The 18,680-nt window shown below is 50.6% G+C and overlaps 1 protein-coding gene across 6 annotated transcripts in view; it reads left to right on the top strand.

The window, feature by feature from the left end:
• Positions 1-18,680, top strand: part of ZNF516 (zinc finger protein 516) — a 120,427-nt gene that overhangs the window by 45,628 nt on the left and 56,119 nt on the right. For all 6 annotated transcript variants that reach the window (XM_070630291.1, XM_070630293.1, XM_070630296.1 and 3 more), the window contains exon 2: positions 3,441-5,376. In XM_070630291.1, coding sequence (XP_070486392.1) covers positions 3,621-5,376 — 1,756 coding nt within the window. In that variant the 5' untranslated portion in view covers positions 3,441-3,620. The remainder of the gene's footprint in view (positions 1-3,440; positions 5,377-18,680) is intronic.

The following is an 18,680-nucleotide window of genomic DNA, read 5'->3' as shown; positions in this document are numbered from 1 at the left end:
TTAAAGGTTTGCAAGAAACTCCATTGGCCCACTGTGGGCAGGAGGAAGGGGGCCACGCGCGGACCTTGTAAAAGTGGAGCCACTTTTGTGGATGTTATGATTTCCTTAGGATAATGGTAATTGGGATTAAATAGTCATTACCATTATAGTAGTTTTTCCATTTCTACATTTATATATTTTCCTCTCCAGAATATTTTTAAGTTCTTTAAAAATGCATCCCATGCAACTCTCACAGGGACTTAGTTCTCCAGGATGGGGGTGGTGGAGAGGAAGTGGAAACAAAAGAGAAAGAAGAGCTTGTCTGCTGATTGCAGGCCCTGTTAATGCCCCAACTTGAGAATTTTCCTGTAAATTGCAGGGCCTTGCTGCCTTTGGGTAAAGCTTTCAAGCTAGTTTTGTAGGACGCCCAAGTAAGAAATGAAAACTATGTTCTCTAGTCTTTGGGCTTCTTGAGGGAAAGTGTCCAGGCTTTGGGGTGTTGGGGAATCAGAAGCTTTAAACATCAAGGCTGTAGTGAGGAAATGGGAGTGGGAATTCTCAGCAAACAAGGATGGCGGCGCGAAGGAAGCCTTTGTAAATGTGCAGAAGAGTCTGAGGCCCCCCATGGAAAGAAGAGGGGGCAGCATGGTCATGTCCTGTTGCACCCACGGCGTGCCTGGATGCTGGAGGTGGCCTGGGACCACCCGAGCTGGTTCCTTCCTCCTCTGCACTCACATCTAATCCTCTTTGCATTCACTCTGGGCCTGTGGGTCTGTACGGCAGGATGCTGCCTGGTGTGAGAAGCGAGGCCCCCACTGGGCGGCGTTTCATTGCTCCTGGACTGTCCACTCTGTGTGTTACAGGGGATCTGAGTGGCGTTCCGAGGAGGTGCTTGCAGGAGGTGCTGTTGAGATGTGGCTTCCTCATGTCGTGTCCTCTCAGCACCTGGCAGATGAGGAGATGTGCCCAGGATGTGAAGGATGCCCCTTGCAAGCCACATGGCTGGTTAACAGGGACCAGGGCTACTAGGGTCCACTCTGCAGCATCAGTGCTGGCTGAGACCCCAAGACCTGGCCCACCTGGGTGGCACAGAGGCGGGGTCTCCATGTACAGACCCCTGGAGTGGCAGCTTGGCTTTGAAAGCCTCTGACTTTCACTGGCTCCTGGAAGTGCTGAAAACAGCAGGGTGTAGCAAGGAAGGAAGGAACAAACTGGCACAGAGTGCGCATTTTTATGATTCAGAGTCTTCTCACTGAAAAATTCACTTTTATTTCCAGGTGCATTTGTGGGTCACTTCTTATGATCCTTAACTAGTTGAATGCTCGTACTTTGTGAATCCTCATGGCTGGTTTTTGGCTGTTTGATCCTCCTGAATTGGAGAACTGTCTGACATTTAACATCCTTTATGAACCGACTTAGACAGGTCCAGTGGAGTGGAGTCTGTAAAATTATTTCAGAGCCACCAATTTCCACTGTTTTTTTTTCTCTGTAAACTTATTCCTATATGGTTCTTTAACTCCTACGATTTTTATACCCAGATTAGGTCACTAAATTCAATATAAATAGTGTGTTTCATTCATACTTTACATATTACATAACGTTCAACATTTGGGGGATGAAATAAGTCCTGGGATAGAAGGGGATACATGCCAATCATTTGCCTTATAAATCATCATAAATAATACACAGCTGTCCAGAACTTGTGCCAAGACCGAAACAGCTCGAAAAGATAATTGAAATTAGTTTAAATTATCATTAAGAGGTGTTCTTGGTAACCACGATGGTTTATCCAGTTTTAGGTGGCGTTTTCATTAATGGAGACCTGGAGTTTGGGGCTCCTCTTGTCAGGAGGTACTGTGTGCACCTGTTAGTGTAAGAGCAACCCCTGATGGCCGCTCCGCCGCCTGTCGGTTTCTTCAGGTGCCGGGGAAACTTGCGAGCACAGGGCTTTCTCCAAAGAGGTTTGAGAATCCGTAACTGAAAGGAGATTTCTGCCTGTTCCTATGTGGGTCTGTGGGAGGAGGTGGTGTGGAGAGAGCACTGTGTCATCTTTTCAGAAAGTGTCCGTCAGGGATGGCGTCTGCACTCTCGTGGGGAAGTGGAGGAACAAGTGTAATGCGCTCAGAATCCCCACTCCTTGGGGACGTTTGGGTGGACACCCCTCGTCCCTCTGTCCTGTCCTCAGTGTGCTTTTCTGTGTCTGCTCTGGTGAAAACGTGGCGGGGCGGACAACCCAGAGTAAACAAGGAGTCCCTGTTCCGCTTCTTTGGGGAGAGAGCTTCATCTTTGAACAAAAATTTGTAAAAACACGGCTTCTTTTCTACCTCTTAACAGTTTTTGTTTTTTTTAAAGAAAATCTGCCCATCTGGGGGCCTCTCTGTGCAAACCTGGAGCCTCCCCAGCAGGGAGACCCTCACAGTCATGATTTCGAGTACTTCTGTGTTGAGGGGAGAAGGAGAAACAGACCTGTCCCCAGGAGCTGTGGGCAGCCCTCCCGCCCTTTCTAAGCCGTCAGGACACTGTCCTGAAAGACGCCGTATCTCTCACATCCTTTCCAATCGGCTCTGTTTTGTTTATACTCTACTTATCACAAGTCAGATGGAAATTCCTTTTTTTGCTGTACGTAGCTGCTTTCGGTGTGCTGTCTCGGCCCCTTGGGTGGCATACAGGCGTTCATGCTGGCTTTCTCGGGGCGTGGACGGTCACCCGCTGTGTGTCAGGCACAGCTCCTGGCGCCGCCTCGTCCAGCTCGCCTTTGCTGGTGCACAGGGTGCTGGAAGCACCCAGGCCCCTGGAGGAGCCACTCACACCAGGCCTGCCCCTTGTTCTCTGAGGGTGGGAAGGACATGAAAGTGGCAGTGACCACACAGTGTGACTGACACCTGCTGTCATCGGGGAGCTCAGGGTGCTGCTTCTGCCCTTCGTTGCCTCGCCTTGACTGAATCATCTACATTCTTAACCAAAGACCCGTTTCCGTAACATCTGAACACAGAGGTACATTTGTGAAGCGCCCATCACAATTGTCACCTGCGTTTGCGGCTCACTCGCTCTTGGCACAGCCTCCGCCTCCGTGGTCTTCACTCCCCTCCTCCCCATCCCGAGTCTTTGTTTCGCCTTCCCACACGCTGTCCTTGTTCTGTGGCCTGCCTTTGTCACCCTCCCACGAACTCTCTCATGACAGTCTTTCCCTGAAGAACTGGTATCTTTTTATTAAAAAAAATTATTTTAGTGCAGTCATTTACAATAATTTAGCACACAGTTATCAATAATTTGTCGTTTGCTTATTGATCTTTTAACGGAAGTGGCTGCCTGTACGTCTATTTAAACGTTTGTTGGCGTCTCTTTTATGTGGACTGGATTGAGATTTTTCAGCAGGAGCGGCCGGTCCCCATCCCTGGATGTTACTGGGTCCCTGTTTCCTCGGAAGCCTCGTTCCTAAGATGGTGTCTTTTCTGTTTCAGGGGCTCGCTGTGTCTGCCATGCTCTCCAGGTAGGAGATGCACGTCGCCGTGGCAGGAACCACTCTGCAGCTGGGATGCAGAAGACTTATCTGAAAATGGAGAGATAAGACCTTGTCCAGCAGGCCTGCCTGGTGAGAGCGAGCCGAGCCCGCCCCTGCCGGGCGAGCCCTTGTCCTGGAGATGGATCGCAGCCGAGAGGCCGAGATGGAGCTGAGAAGGGGCCCCAGCCCCACCGGGGCCAGCAGGAGCCCCGAGGTGGACGGGGACAAGGCCGTGAGCCACAGCTGCTGCATCTGTGGCAAAAGCTTCCCCTTCCAGAGCTCCCTGTCGCAGCACATGCGCAAGCACACGGGGGAGAAGCCCTACAAGTGCCCCTACTGCGACCACAGGGCATCCCAGAAGGGCAACCTGAAGATCCACATCCGCAGCCACCGCACCGGAACTTTGATCCAGGGCCAGGAGCCTGAGGCCGGCGAGATGCGCGTGGCCGAGGGCCTGGACGGCTGCACCAGCCCCACGAAAAGCACCTCGGCCTGCAACAAGATCCTGAACGGGGCCACCCAGGTGGACAACAGCAAGATCCTGCTGAGAAGCAGCAAGAAGGAGCCGGAGGGGGCCGTGGGGGGCCCCGAGGAGGGCAAGGCCGGAGTCGCTCAGTGCTCCTTCTGCAAGAGCAAGTTCGAGCGGAAGAAGGATCTGGAGCAGCACGTGCACCAGGCACACAAGCCCTTCAAGTGCAGGCTCTGCAGCTACATGACCCTGAGGGAGGAGTCCCTGCTGAGCCACATCGAGAAAGACCACATCACTGCGCAGGTGCCCAGCGGCGAGGCCTACGCGGAGAACTGCAAGCCGGAGCTGCCCCCTGGGGAGTTCCCCTGCGAGGTGTGCGGGCAGGCCTTCAGCCAGACCTGGTTCCTGAAGGCTCACATGAAGAAGCACAGGGGCTCCTTCGACCACGGCTGCCACATCTGCGGCCGAAGATTCAAAGAGCCGTGGTTCCTGAAGAACCACATGAAGGCACACGGCCCGAAGACGGGGAGCAAGAACAAGCCCAGGAGCGAGCTGGACCCCATCGCCACCATCAACAACGTGGTGCAGGAGGAGGTGATCGTGGCCGGCCTGTCCCTCTACGAAGTCTGCACCAAGTGCGGGAACCTGTTTACAAACCTGGACAGCTTGAACGCCCACAACGCCATCCACCGCCGCGTGGAGGCCGGCCGGCCTCGCGCCCCGGCCGGGGAGGGCGCGGCGCAGGGCGGCCCCGCCGACGCCCAGCGGCTCTTCCTTCAGTGCCTGAACCTGCGGCCCGCCGAGGCCGGCGCGCCCGCCCGCGGCCAGGCCGGGCGGCGGGTGGCCGAGCTGGACCCGGTCAACAGCTACCAGGCCTGGCAGCTGGCCACCAGGGGCAAGGTGGCCGAGCCAGCCGAGTACCTCAAGTACGGGGCCTGGGACGAGGCGCTGGCCGGGGACGTGGCCTTCGACAAGGAGCGGCGCGAGTACATCCTGGTGAGCCAGGAGAAGCGCAAGCGCGAGCCGGAGCCGGGCGCGCAGGGCCCCGCGCGCAAGAGGGCGGGCGCGCTCGGGGACCCCGCGCCCGGGCCCCTGGAGCCCCGGCCGGCCGCGCGCCCCAGCCGCCGCGCCGCCGCCCCCGCCGGCCACGGCAAGTCGTCCGAGTGCTTCGAGTGCGGCAAGATCTTCCGCACCTACCACCAGATGGTGCTGCACTCCCGCGTGCACCGCCGCGCGCGCCGCGACCGCGATGGCCCCGCCGACCGCGCGCCCCGCGCCCGCTGCGGCTCGCTCAGCGAGGGCGACTCGGCCTCGCAGCCCAGCAGCCCCGGCTCGGCCTGCGCCGCCGCCGACTCCCCGGGCTCCGGCCTGGCCGACGAGGCCGCCGAGGACAGCGGAGAGGAGGGCGCGGCCATCGCGGCCCCAGGTGAGCGTGCGCGCGCGGGTGCCGGGTACCCACGTGGCCCCCGCACCCAGGTAGCCCTTCCCAGGATTATCCTTTGCCCAAGTATTCTGCCCAGGTGCTCCCATGCTCAGGGATCCCCGAGCCCAGGAAGTGCAGGCCCAGTAGCCCCGCACCCAGGTGATCCAGGCTCAGGTAGTTCTGGCACCCAGGTAGTCGGGGCTCAGGTAGCCCTGTACCAGGTGGCCCGGCATCCTGGTTTGCCAGGCTCAGGCAGTCCAGTTCTCAGGTAGCCCCATATCCAGGTAAGTCTGCTTGGATAGCTCTTTCCCAGATATCCTATACCCAGGTATTCGGGGTTCAGGTAGCCCTGCACCCGGGTGGCCCCATACCCAGGTGTCTGAACTCACTGTATACTTGGAGCTCCCGCTGGAAGAGGCAGACACAGGCGACTCTCAGCTCCACTTCAGGCTCCTTTGTGCTAATTGCCCATTGTGTTTGCATAAATTAACACCTGTGGCTTGTTGAGTTGATGGTCTCTCCTGGTCATTTCTGAGCAAAGAGCAGGTGATGGGCCACCTCCGGGATGTACCCCTCTCTTTCTTTGCAGTTCCAGACCCACTTCTCTCACCATACAGCCTGCACACGCACGTGTACGCACACACTTTCCTCTGCTCCCCTCCTCCCTTGCGCCAGACAGCCGAATAAAAGAGTAACTTCAAATTGGTGTGCGGGTATAATTAATCTCCTCGGATTCAGGTAACCCTGTGGGTTCAGAGACGGCTAATTGGAACAGATTACTTTCCAAAGAGCACCTATGTAAATATTTAAAGACACTTGGCCAAGTTTGTTTTTGTCATTTTCCTACTTTTTATAAACTTTAAACCTTTTGGTATTTTCTTGATTATTTTTTTGTTTGTGTGATTCTTTTAAGTGGAGGGCGATGTTTCTGTTATAGAACTTGTTAGATCGTCCGTACAGCGGGGAACGTCTTCCTCCTCTTCCAGAGCACTGCTTAATGGATGCGGCTTTTACCTGAAAGGTCAGGGGTCCAGAAACCCAAGCCTGCAGCAGGACTGTTTGCAATCTGTAGTGAGGTCATGACCCCTGAGCATTTCTTCACAACAAAACATACAAATCCTATGTCATTTTTCATCATTAGAGATTTAGCCAAGTCTTTGGAACAGAGTTTAATTATTGTAGGCTTATACAGTGTATTATGTGATAGCTTACGTACTCGAATATGTATTGAGTCAATAAATTGTAGAAAAAGATTGTGTCTCTAATCTGTAGGGAAACCTGTGCTGAGTCTGCACGCACATTTCTAAGTGTGTACACAGGTAAATGGACACGTTATGCATCGACTGTATTTTGCATTTCATTTCTTACTCATTACCCTGTGGGATGGAGCAGGAGGATGCACTGTTCTCTGAAAATGGATGCTCGTCCTGTGAGCTTTTTTGGCTTCTTCTAACAGTTTGTCATGTAAAACCTAGTGAACCCAGTTGCAACCACTGGCTGGCATTTTTGAAGATTAATTCTTGGTTTTTCTTTTTTAAACCTTTTTACAACTATAGATTTTACTGGTCACATTCCAATAATACTGTGACTCCTTTTTAGATCACATTGGATAAAATATTAGGCCAGCACTGAATCTTTTTTTCTTTGGGGGCAATATTTTTAATATTTGGAAAGGCTCTTGGGTCTTGCCTCCATCTATTACGGTGGTAGTCAAATGATTAATAATAAGCTAATTCGGTAGAGCTTTCAAAGTCAAGATGTTGGAAAGATCAAATTATTTTCACTTGGAATTTACTCTTTTTTTCCTTCTCAGGTTTAGTAAATTTTAGAGATTGTCATTTATTTCATAGTGAGATTATATATCTGTTTTCTCTATGTGTCATCTATTCTTTTGAGAAATTTGATACCTCAGATGATTCTGTAAGCTTGTTTATCATAGTTGACTTTAAAAACAAGTTGACAATAGAATCAACAGGATATCGTAGCTTATTGAGAACTAGAAAGAGAAATTTATGGCATGACAGTGGCATAAAATGCTGAAGAACATTGTGGGTCTGCATGGGTCACTTTTTTTTGTTTTTTGGGAGGAAGATTGGCTAACATCTGTTGCCAGTCTTCCTTTATTTTCTATGTGGGATGCGGCCACAACATGGCTTGATGAGCAATGCGTAGGTCCGTGCCCAGGATCTGACCCTGCAAACCCCAGGTCACTGAAGCGGAGCACACAAACTTAACCGCTATGTCATCGGGCTGGCCTCTGCACAGGTCACTTTTTGTTGTCCCAAAGGGCAGTGTCTTTCCTCTGGAAAACACACACTTTTCAATCCTAGCAGGCCCTTAATGGCCTGGCGTGGCGTTAGATGGCTGCTTGCTGGGTGCTCCTGAAGGGGAGAGACGTGTGTTGCATGGATTCAGCACTCACAGAACACTGTCATTTGCAGGGTTTGGCGAAGGCCTTTGAAGCAGCCACTTTGGAAAAGCAAATGGGTATTTTGAATTCTCCGTTTTGATCTGTAGTGTGCCTTTCTTTTGTTACAAGAGGCATACAGCTTCAGAAAATGCTCCTCTTTCCTGTTACTAAAAGCTTATTTAGATTTTAAGCCTTTAAGTGACTTTAAATTCTCACAGGACTTTGGGGTGACTGGTTAAAATCGTTAGAGGAAATCCGTAGAAACTGAGGGATGGAAGGGCAGCTAGTTCTCGTAAGAACGCACCTGTCTGCGTGTGGGGGCAGAGCTAACTTCAGAATTCGGATCTTGGTGACCCTTCAGGTAAATCACTGTGCCTCAGTTTTACCCAAGGTTTTTGGCATCCAGGAATGGATTTCAGTGCTGCTTCTGCATCTGGAGATAATTGCTGTATCCGGTGAATTGAGAGAATCTTCTTTTCTTCATGAAACATCCTTCCTCAGCTGACGGTTGCCGTCTGCTCCCTTGGAAGGCTCTCACTGACACGTTATCTTTGTTTCCACGAGAGGCTGGGTCTCAGCAGCCCTCATGACTGACTGAAAATATACAAGAACAAAGTTGTGAGGAATACTCAATAATTTAAAATGTATTACTAAGCCAGATTTTCATCCTCCATTGAGAAAGTGAAATGGCACTGATAGAAAGTACAGTTTTGGAGTTCACAAAAAATTAGTCTTTTTATTAGGGAAGAGGAGCCTTGAAAGGGCGTGTAATTGAAGTTTATAAATTCGCGTTTCTAAACACGAAGCAGAGTGAGCATGTGTAGGGGTCATCACTGAGGACTTGGGAATGTTGCCTCCAGTAAACAGGCCCAGGTGGAATTCGGCTCCAAAAGCCTTTGGATGACGTGGGGATGACAGAAGCCCGCCAAGGGCATCGCCTCGAAGGGCTCTCCTCGTGCGGTACCTGTGCTGTTAGAGTTGGTGCCCTCGGGAGAGGAACCTTCAGTCGGCCTGCCTAGCACTTGAGCCGTCCACGTGTGTGAACCTGCCTTAATGCCGAAGGCTGAGGAGCCCGTTTCTCTGTTTATCGGCACATCGTGTCTGCTAAAACTTAAGGGACTACCCCAGCTTTTGACCATTTCTTGTTTTTCTAACGTCTTCTGTCACATCAAATTCATAGTCTGTTGAGCCCACACTCTCTGTATCTTTGGATACTCACTGTAACTAAATTGATAGTAAATCCCCAAGTTTTAGGTGAAGTCATATGAAATTGCAAATATTTGACTGTTTTTGAGTGACAGAGATGGCAAACCATGTGACTCAGCCGAATAGAATAAAAAGTTCTTAGAACAAGTGCCATGGAATTATATGCAGTTCGAAGAATTAAGGAGAGAGTTTTCAGAAATAAAAAATATGGTCAAGGGAAGGAAAGATAATTAAAGGAAGAAATGGACTTGCTTCAGAAAGTCGCCCTTTTCCTGTATTCCTCTGCTGGCTGCCTCCCTCCCGGCAGGCACTCTTGTACGTTGGAGCGCATCTTCTCTCCGTTGCAGTTGAAGGAAGGGCCACAGTCTTTTAAGTCTCAAGTGTTGGCTGAGCACATGCTTTGAGACTGACCCGTTGTCCAGGTCTGTGCGATAGCCAGCCAGGAGGGCCAGACTGGTCACGTGGACAGCCAAAGGACTCAGCAGCTCTTCTTCGTTCTTGTTCGTGGAGCACCGACAGTCCTTAGAAGAGCTAGGGAGAAAGTGTTTTTATACGTGCACCCGTTGTAACCGGATTTAGGGTGGGTCCAGGGAACCGCAGTCAGAGTGCGTGGGATGTGGGGGTGGGAGGAGGAGGGGTGTTTGCCTGTGGCGGCCGGGCCTGCTGGGCTGGGAAGCGTGTGTTGTCCCTTATTCTCAGAGTTCACTTGGGCCTGGAGCAGAAAGAGCGCTGACGGATGCGTTCCCTGTACTGTCCTTCTGGCCGAGTCTGCCTGAGGTGTGCATGTCCTGAGCAGGGAGGCGGCGACCCACGCAGCCCGGCCTGGCCCGCTCCGGTCTCCCACACAACTCAGCCATTGGAAGGCTCTCTGTCTTGACACAGGACTCGTCACTGGCCCCATCAAGAGGCTAAAAATGATATGACAAAGGAAGGGGTTGTGGACAGGGAGGAGAGGAAATGGATAAAGTGAGACGGAGGCAAGTTCCAGGTACAGGCAGGAGACAGGGGACAGGCAGTTTAGGTCGGGGGAGGAGGGCAAGTGCTTGTGGGAGCACTTCCCTACAAAAAGTGGATTCTCGAGGGGCCCGGGCTGTGGGAAATGGTAATTCTGAGGGGTCTCGGTGGTGGTGGGGCCCTGAGCTTGCAGAATTGGTCACGAAGGATCCGAGGGCCGCCTCCCTTCAGCCGCTGGTCTGGCTCGTGTAGCTCACTCTGCCCAGTTTCTGCATCGCTCCAGCAGCCTGAGGTTCATTTCGACTAACATCTAATAATGTCTGCAAAGAGATGGATCTGCAGCTCAGGAAGTGCCCCAGCGACGTGTGTATGATGGTGTAGGTGCCAGGCCGTACCTGTGCGAGAGCGTGCGAGGTGCTCTCTGCCATATGCCAACACCAGGCCCAACCCAGCTCCTCTGGGGGCGTTGTTTCCACGATGGCGAAATAAGCCAGAGAGCATCCAGAGAACACCACTGGGCTGGGGTCTGGAGAGGAAGGACTCTGGGTGGTAGGGACAGAGATTAAGGAAGAGCAGGGCTACTCCAGATTACAGAAGAGGCACTGTGAAACGCTAACAGGCTGAGCAAACCCTGAGTGGTGACAACGCTCTTGATGGTTTTACGCTGCCCTGAAGACTAAGGAGTTTACTTAATTGGGAAAAGATGAAGTAAGAGTGGAAAACCCTCGTACTAATTCTTATTCAGTATAAAAATGCAGCAAGTTCTATAAGAAGAATATTCAGACATACTTGACAGTCGAATGCAGAATGCCCTGTGGTTTCATTAGCGTCTAAGCGACCAGACGCCACTGAATCAGTGCTGGTAGCTTGCGCGAGTACACATGATGGTAATTGTTCACATGGCGCTGTGGTACCCTGCCTGGTGTGCTTTCTCTAGTCATCAGAGGGAGATTGAGTTATGATGAGGAGAGGGTCTTACAAGTGTGTTTTATTGTATTCCAGTTCTTCAAACATTGATCACCTATGCATGGCGTGCATGCTAATATTTGCTTGAACAGAACACTGTGTTCCCTGACCTTCCAGAATGAATTTATTATACCGTGAAAGACATGAGGCTCTAGAGACTGTGCTCTGCGGTTTTCTTCCTGTCGCTGAGAGACACATATGGGATGGATGTACTTAGTACTGTATACCAAACACCGTGCAAACATTTGGGTTTGCTAGCAAAAGTCAAACAGTTGATTTATTTTCTCTCTCTCTTTTTTCTTTGACACAAGATAGAATTATAGAATTTCAGATCTGGAAGGAAACTGAGGGATGTGTAGTCTGAGCCCCCATTTGATCAGTGAGGAAACTGAGTCACAGGGAATTTCGTAATTTGCCCAAAGCTGTGTGTGGTGTGTGTGTTGCTGGAGGACAGCGTGGTGGAGGAAGGCACGTGAGCTTGGAGGCCTGCACTGTGATTCTCCTTTTGGGCTGAATGGCAGTGTGTCTTGTCCAAGTAGCTCATGAGTGTCCATTCTCCTCGGTTGCAGGGTGGGGGCCGTGATGCCCCTACAGCATTATTGACGTGTTCCCGTGTGGTGCCCGGCATGTAGTGGGCATCCTGTGGACTCACCTCTTGTTGGTACTAGAGTTATAACGAGGACCGGTTTCCACAGGGTCCAGTTCCCAGCCAGGAAAGCGTCTCTGTCCTGGTTTGTCACTGGAAGGGCAGAAACCTGTGGTCACAGGATGGCTCAGACCCTTCTGGGACTCAGATGCCCCATCTGCACTCACGCCCACTCCGCAGGCGTCCGAGTTGGAGCTGGGCTTCTGCGTGGGGGTGCTAGTCTCCTCCTGCCACGGAGGAGGCTGCTTGTGGTGAACGGTGAGTGGGTGTTCTCTAGAGGGTAATGAGTGATGTTCTGGGGTGCCAGTAGAAATGCGTGCTCTGTGTTTACAGAGTCTGTGGATGTCACAGCTTTTCAGTCTTCTCCATGTTTGCTTCGCATCCTAAGTTCCTTTATTTCAGTCCTCCTTGCCCTGCCGGATTTCATTTTCCCAGTCTGCGTGATGGGGGATGCTGACTACAATTCTCAGCTCCTCCCTGGGTTTTAAATGTCACCCGTGCTATTTCGTCTTGCAGAGGAGCTTGTGGTCTTCACCAGTTCAGACTTGAACTTCTTGCTCCTGATGTGAATGTAAGGATTCCTCTTTGTAGGTTTTATCTATTAACAGTGGAAAGAAGCAACCGGATTTGGTTCTTTCACCCCATCCTGTGAGATGTGGCCTTGCACGTGGAGAGGTAGATTGCACCGTCAGGAAGCGTCTGCAGAGTGAATTGCACTGATTTTGCTTCTGAAGCATCTGTTGCTGACCACCGGGGGGGTCCGATCAGCTCTGGAGGAGGGGGACCCCATGCTGTGGAAGTGGGGTTCAGACCTGGCAAGCTTGGGCCATGGTGCCTCCAGGTGTTGGGTGCCCCTGAGATGGCACGTCTGAGCTGTCCTAGACACACATCGTCCTCCTGGTGTTTACACTCCTGCCCATCTGTGATGGTGGCCGTTCTTCTGTCCCTGTGATGGGCACCTTGATGGCATCTGCTCCTCATACATCACCAGGTGTTTCTTGAGGCACAGATGCCATCAGATTGCCTTCTGCTCAACTCCTTAGTGCTCCCGTTGCAGGCGGAAGAGTTCCGTCTCCTTCCTCAAACCTGGCCCTGAGTGGGTGGCCCTGACCGGCCTCCCTGGGTCCCCTCTCTCACCTGCGCTGTACCCCAAGTACCCTGTCCAGAATTCCCACTCGCTCTTGTGGCCTGAGCATCCTCTTTTGACACCACACACTCTGGAAACTGGAAATCCCTCCCTCTCGTCTTGGCTGGTCCCATCCTCCCTGCTTGTCACCCTTGAGCCTTCACTGGTCACTTCTGGGCCGAGTGACCCTCTCTGTTCCTGGAATTTGTCGCCTGTTGCAGTTTCTCAGCGTTTGTCTCATGCCACACGTCGTCAGCATGTCCCTCATCTCTCGTCTACTGGTGATCTTGTTGAGGGCAGGGCTCACGGCTTGTTCCTCCCGGTGGCCCCACAGTATTCATGACGTGGACAGTGGCTCCCCACAGGTGAATTGGGTTCGTCTCCACAGTTTGTGGTGAGCTACGCTGAGAGGTATTGTATTTGATCGGGGTGAGTAGGTGAAATGCTCAGTACTTGTTCCTCTTGGTTATCTAGAGGCCATGTCATCTGCCACAGGAGCTGTGACTAATGACAACAGCAATGGCTCAGCTGATCATGAGTATTTAACTTGAACCGTCCATGCACCACACAGTTTTTAAGTTGAAAGTGTCCTATGAACGTGAAATAGTATTGTGGCCCTTTGGGATGGGCAGGAGTTTACTTTTTTGGTGATTTTTGGGGCGTTGTCAGACTGCGTTCAGGTCCTGGGAAGTAGCCTTTCTCCCACCTTCTGACCCCGCACGGCCTGTTCCGGTGCTGTGACCGGGAGTCTGTGTCCCGGGGCCTGTTTTCCTGAACCATCATTACTGTGGACAGGAGCAGACGTGGCCAAGCCGTTTCCAGTACTGAGCACGGAGGACACATGGCGGGCGGTCCTGCTCAGACCTCGTGTGGGTTCATGGCAGGCTTCTCGGGAGGCTGTGACTTGGGTCACCCACTGGAGGGTCCCCCAGCCTGGTGGCTATGGAGGCCAGAGGCTGTGGAACAACCTGGAGCAGGACTGTGGGCTTGGACTGGCCCCCTCCCGATCCCCCCCCCCGGAGCATAGGGTCCACAGAACAGGGAGAGTGGTACCACGTGCAGTGTCCTCGGCCTGGCTGGTGACGGGCAGTTAGGACAGGTGCGGCAGTCCCGTGATGGGCACAGCTTGGTGCTCGAGGGCTGATGCCTCTGGTGGAGCGAAGAGTGTCCTAAGAACGGAGGAGTGTGGGGCTCAGCATTTGGGGGACCTGCAGAGCCCTCTGGCCTGTCCTTGCCAGGGGGACCCTTTGGGTGCAGATGCTGAGAAGCTCCAAGACTGTCCAGAAAGCTAGTCACCTGTGTGACCTTTGCACTGGCGTCTCCCACTGCTGAGAAAAGCAGGCCCCTCCTGACCCCCACGGCTGAGCCCACTGGTTGTCCAAGTTCACGCTCGCTGCCGTGAGCTCAGAATCAGAACCACCCACGGCGCTCAGCCCTTTCTTTAGGCACCTGCCAGTCCTCGCTGGAGCACAGGCTGAACTCAGCGGGCCGCTGATTCTGCGTCATCCTTGGTCTGCGTGTTCATAATGGGTACCCTGGGTTATTTAGTAAGTTTAGACTTTTTCTAAGCATTTAGGTTTTATTTGATAAGAGTTTCTGTTGTGTCCCTGGCACAAACTGTTGATTTTTCACTTGTAAGTTTAGGAGTTTTTTTTTTTGATACTTCTTTATTTCCTATGTTCTGGGCCTAATCCGAAGCCAGTTGCTCCTGAATCCTTTGTAGGATATGATCCAGTGTTTGTGTACCCAATTTGCATAAGTCTTTGCATATTAAAACAGATTACAGTTTTAGATCTGTATGTTACTAGAATTAAAAAGCTAGGGATGCTCTCCAGATGAAAGGTTAGAAGGGCCTGTGTTTATTATTGCAATTCTACCTGATCCTGTGTGTGCCGTCAGCGTCGTCATCTCCATTTAAAGGATGCCCTATCTCTGGTTTTATTTACAAAGGCGGCCATTGATTGGAGAGCAGTATTTTCACAGATTAGTAAGACGTTTGGGCTAACTACTAACCGCCCAATATGTTCCTGTAGAAATGTGCCAGATCTGAGTATGACTCATGTCCTTCCTTCTAACTCCAGAATAATTGTTTTCAGCACTGTGAATAAACTGTATTCCCAATTTACTATGATTACTGTTTTCATTTAATAATCTCATTGGTTATTGAAATATATCACTTAATGATAATCCAGTGGTACCCTCTGAGGAGTTGGCCATCCTGTAGAAAATATGTGCGTTCCTGAATCTAATGTCTGAAACCTGCTGGAAAACAGCGGCTTCCTTCAAAATCACAAAATCAGGGTGTTCCTACGTGTGATAATCCAGCAGTTGATTCCATCACGAGCATATTGGAATAGTTCATTAACTGGATGCACTCCTGGAGAGCATCATTCTTGATGTTGAAATGACCGTCAGGTTCCCAGAGTTCCTCTCCTGTAAAACTTGTCTATAATGGTACTGGTTTTTAAAAAAATGGATTACTACATCATTCGTGAGGCATGATTTAGACAGATCATTTTGGTATTAGGCTGGAAATTGGTGGTAGTGGGATGGATTGAAAATTTTCAGTTTTAGGAAATATGATTGGGTACTATTTTTTCAAAAATGCTGGAGTTTATGGTAGGAGAGGGCTGTGAGGTTGAAAACAAGGCGTGAACCCTTAAAAACCTTCTTGACTGATAGAGAAGTATCTGTAATAGCCTCAGAATGCGGGTAAGTGAGTCATCTAAAGATGACTTACAAAGCTCCTGAGTTTCAGGTGTGAAGACAGGAATCGCAAAGTCCAGACTGGGGAAATTCTGGAAAGTTTGACCTTGAAGGTGCTGGACAGGGTGTGTGCTGCACCAGCAAGCATGAGAGTCTCTGCGGTCTCCATGGGGATGTCCCATACACACCGCTTAGCAACAAACTCTTGATATTGTTTGAAACCCCAGTCACAGAAGGGCATCGTGCTTGCAAGTTAGGAGTAGGTAGAGTAGCTTGGAGAATGGCCCTGCTAGCCGGGCAGCACTGGGCAGACAGCAGAGTCTTTGATGAGAGCCTTTAAAATGCCCGCTGTTCTCAACATTTCTTTTTCAGTCTGGGTCAGAATTCCTTGTTCGTTTTTTCTTTCTTGAGTTAAGATTTTTCTCTTTGAATTGAGAGATCTTAGGTACTTTTGGGGGGTGTTGCCGTGGATGTGTGTAGAAGTTTTCAGAGCTCTGCCACACCTGTGAGCTAGCGGGGCATGTCTAGAATGGAGAGGAGGTCTTCTCCTTCCTGCGTCCACACGCACACGGCTGGCCATTGGTCGTGTTCAGCCCCTCTGTCCTTCCCCTCGCTCCTTTTCTTATCAGGCGGCCACAGGGCAGTAAGGAAGCGGGGCATCATGTAACGGCAGATGCTTAGTGCACGCGCTAGGTCACGATGCTGGGGAGCACTGGACCCATGTGGCTGTCGGTCTGGTCTCAGAGGACACTTGTGCTTGTCATCTTTTCTCTGTCCCAAGGCCAGAGACAGAGTCCCAGACGTCGGCCATTGGCCTTAGGAGCCGCAGGAATGGAGCATGGTGAGCCTGCTATTGTCATTCCCACAGACCCGCCTCCTCCTGGGGAACCCCAGTCCCTCTGCCCTGGGTGCCGTGTGAATTTGTCACTTCTCAGCTCCTTCTGATGCCCTTGGTGGCAGAGGAGGGTCTTCCAGGGCAATGTTAGGGTCCTCCCGAGCTGGTCTTCTGGCCTTAGGACTGCTCACCCCAGCTCTGCCCCCAGGCTCTCCTGCCCCCGCTCCGCTGCACTCTCCTGTCTCCCAAGGAAGGACGTTACGGGGGCAGCGAGGCAGGGAGAGGAGGAGGAGAAGACGCAGGGATGACCATTGCATGGGCCAGACCCGGGCCCGCAGGTGACCTGGTTGTAGAATTCTCTGGAAAATCTTTGTCTTTCATGACACATTCGGAACAATCCAAATTCTGTAGCCCTGCGCAGATGAGAAACTGGTCCTCGAAGGCCTTTCTCTCGCTGCCTCAGCTGCTCAACAGAATTTTATTCTGTGTCCTCTAGGTCTTTAAAACGTATTACATTTGTTAGTATATATGCATAAGTAGATTTTTTCCTGTTTTGATACCTGATAAGATCATCCTATTTGTTCCACAACAAATTCCAAAACAACTTGCTTTTTTGGAATAACAATATGTTTTGGAAATCTCCAGTGTCCACAGAGGTATCTGTGCCTCATTCTTGAACTGCTCAAAAGTGGAACATGATCATAATTTATTTGCCTATTGATGGACATTCAAGTTGTTTCCAAATCCTTCTCTTTTAAAGACTTTTTTTTTGGTGAGGAAGATTGGCCCTGAGCTAGCATCTGTGCCAGTCTTCCTCCACTTTGCACATGGGACGCCGCCGCAGCATGGCTTGATGAACAGTGTGTAAGTCCGTGTCCAGCATCCAAACCCATGAACCCCAGACCACCAAAGCGGAGTGCACGAACTTAACCACTATGCAACCGGACTGGCCCTGGTTTCCAAATTTTCATTGCAACTAGTACCGCAGTAAACATGCCGGTAACATAGATCGTTGAGAACACTGAGGAGTCTTTCATGATCGATTTCTTTAAGTGAAATGGCTTGTTTGCGGGGTTTGCACGTTTTATATTTCAGTAGATGCTGCCAAGTAGGCTGTAGTAGTCCTCATTTCCACCAGCAGCTTAGGAGTATGTCCTTGTCCCACATCTTCAATAATTCTGGGTGTTGTAAACTTTCTAAAGTTGCCTCTTAAAGCTGAAATGTGTTCTATTTTTATTGCTTTAGTTTCCCTTTCTCTGGTTTCTGAGAGTCAGTGAATTTTCACGTTAACTGGCCATTGTGTGTCACGTTGTGTGATTTACCTGTTCATGCCCTTTGCACATTTTTAATAATGTGTTGTTTGTCCTTTTCTTATTAATTTATAGGGACTCTTTATATATTGTGGATATGAATCTTTCATTGTTTGCTTTAAATACTTTCTCCTAGTTTTCCATTCCACTTTTTACTTTATGAAGTCTTTTATTTTAGAAGTTCTAAAACGTTGGAATTGTCCGTTTTTTCCTTTATGGTTTTTGGGTTTTACACACAACTTAGAAAGACATTCCCTACCCTGCTGTTAAAATATTGTCATTGAATAAAGCTAGTTTGCTTTACTTCCTTTACTTTATTCCACATTATTAACACATTTGTGTTAATCCATTTGGAACTTTTAGTGTACCCTGTGAGGTGTTTGTAAATTTTTTCCAAATTGCTATCCAGTTTTTACAACATAATTTATTTAATCATCAGTCTTTTCTCCACTGACTTGAAATATTGACTGTATCGTATACAGATGTCCATGCACTAGCCTCTGTACCCGAGCGTCTGAAGACTTGTATCCTCATCATTGCCCAGTGGGGTGTGGATGTTAGTCTCAAAATACAGATGGGGCATCTGAGGTTTGGAGTTTTAAAGAAGGTTTCTCAAGATTCACTGATAGTGAGTGTTGAAACCGGGCCGTGGCTGCAGACGTCAGTGCGTATTCTGTTACCGCGCTGGGGCGGGGAGAGATGGCAGGGAGGAGAGGGGGAGGAGGGGATGGGGGCACCCTCCTAGAACTGTGCCCCTTCTGTCTCCAGCCCTCAGACGGCCCTGGTCCTCCCCTTGTCAGCCTGCTCTGCCCAAAGCCCACCCCAGCAGCGGGGCCTCGAGCATCCTGTCCAAAGAAGATGAAGGAGTGAGGCTGCAACTGCATCCTGGCTTCGCGGACGGAAACTTGGGAGGCCCCATGCGGTGCAGACCGGTCCTTACACACCTGTGGTCTGGGGCTTTGGCAGGTGCTGTTGGCTTCTCCTCCCAGCTTTCCTCCGTTCTCCATGAACACATTCCACTCTTCTCAGGAAAGAAATGATACTGCAGAGAGAAGAAAATTTTCTTCTCGATACATAATGTTTGTGTGTCATCAGCACTTACACATTTTTTGGACCGTGTGTCTGACTCACATGGTGCTTGCTTTGAA

Source organism: Equus przewalskii, chromosome 7, assembly GCF_037783145.1.
Source record: "Equus przewalskii isolate Varuska chromosome 7, EquPr2, whole genome shotgun sequence".
Classification (NCBI taxonomy): domain Eukaryota; kingdom Metazoa; phylum Chordata; class Mammalia; order Perissodactyla; family Equidae; genus Equus; species Equus przewalskii.
The sequence above is the reverse complement of the archived record's forward strand: the minus strand, read 5'-3'. Positions and strand labels throughout refer to the sequence as shown.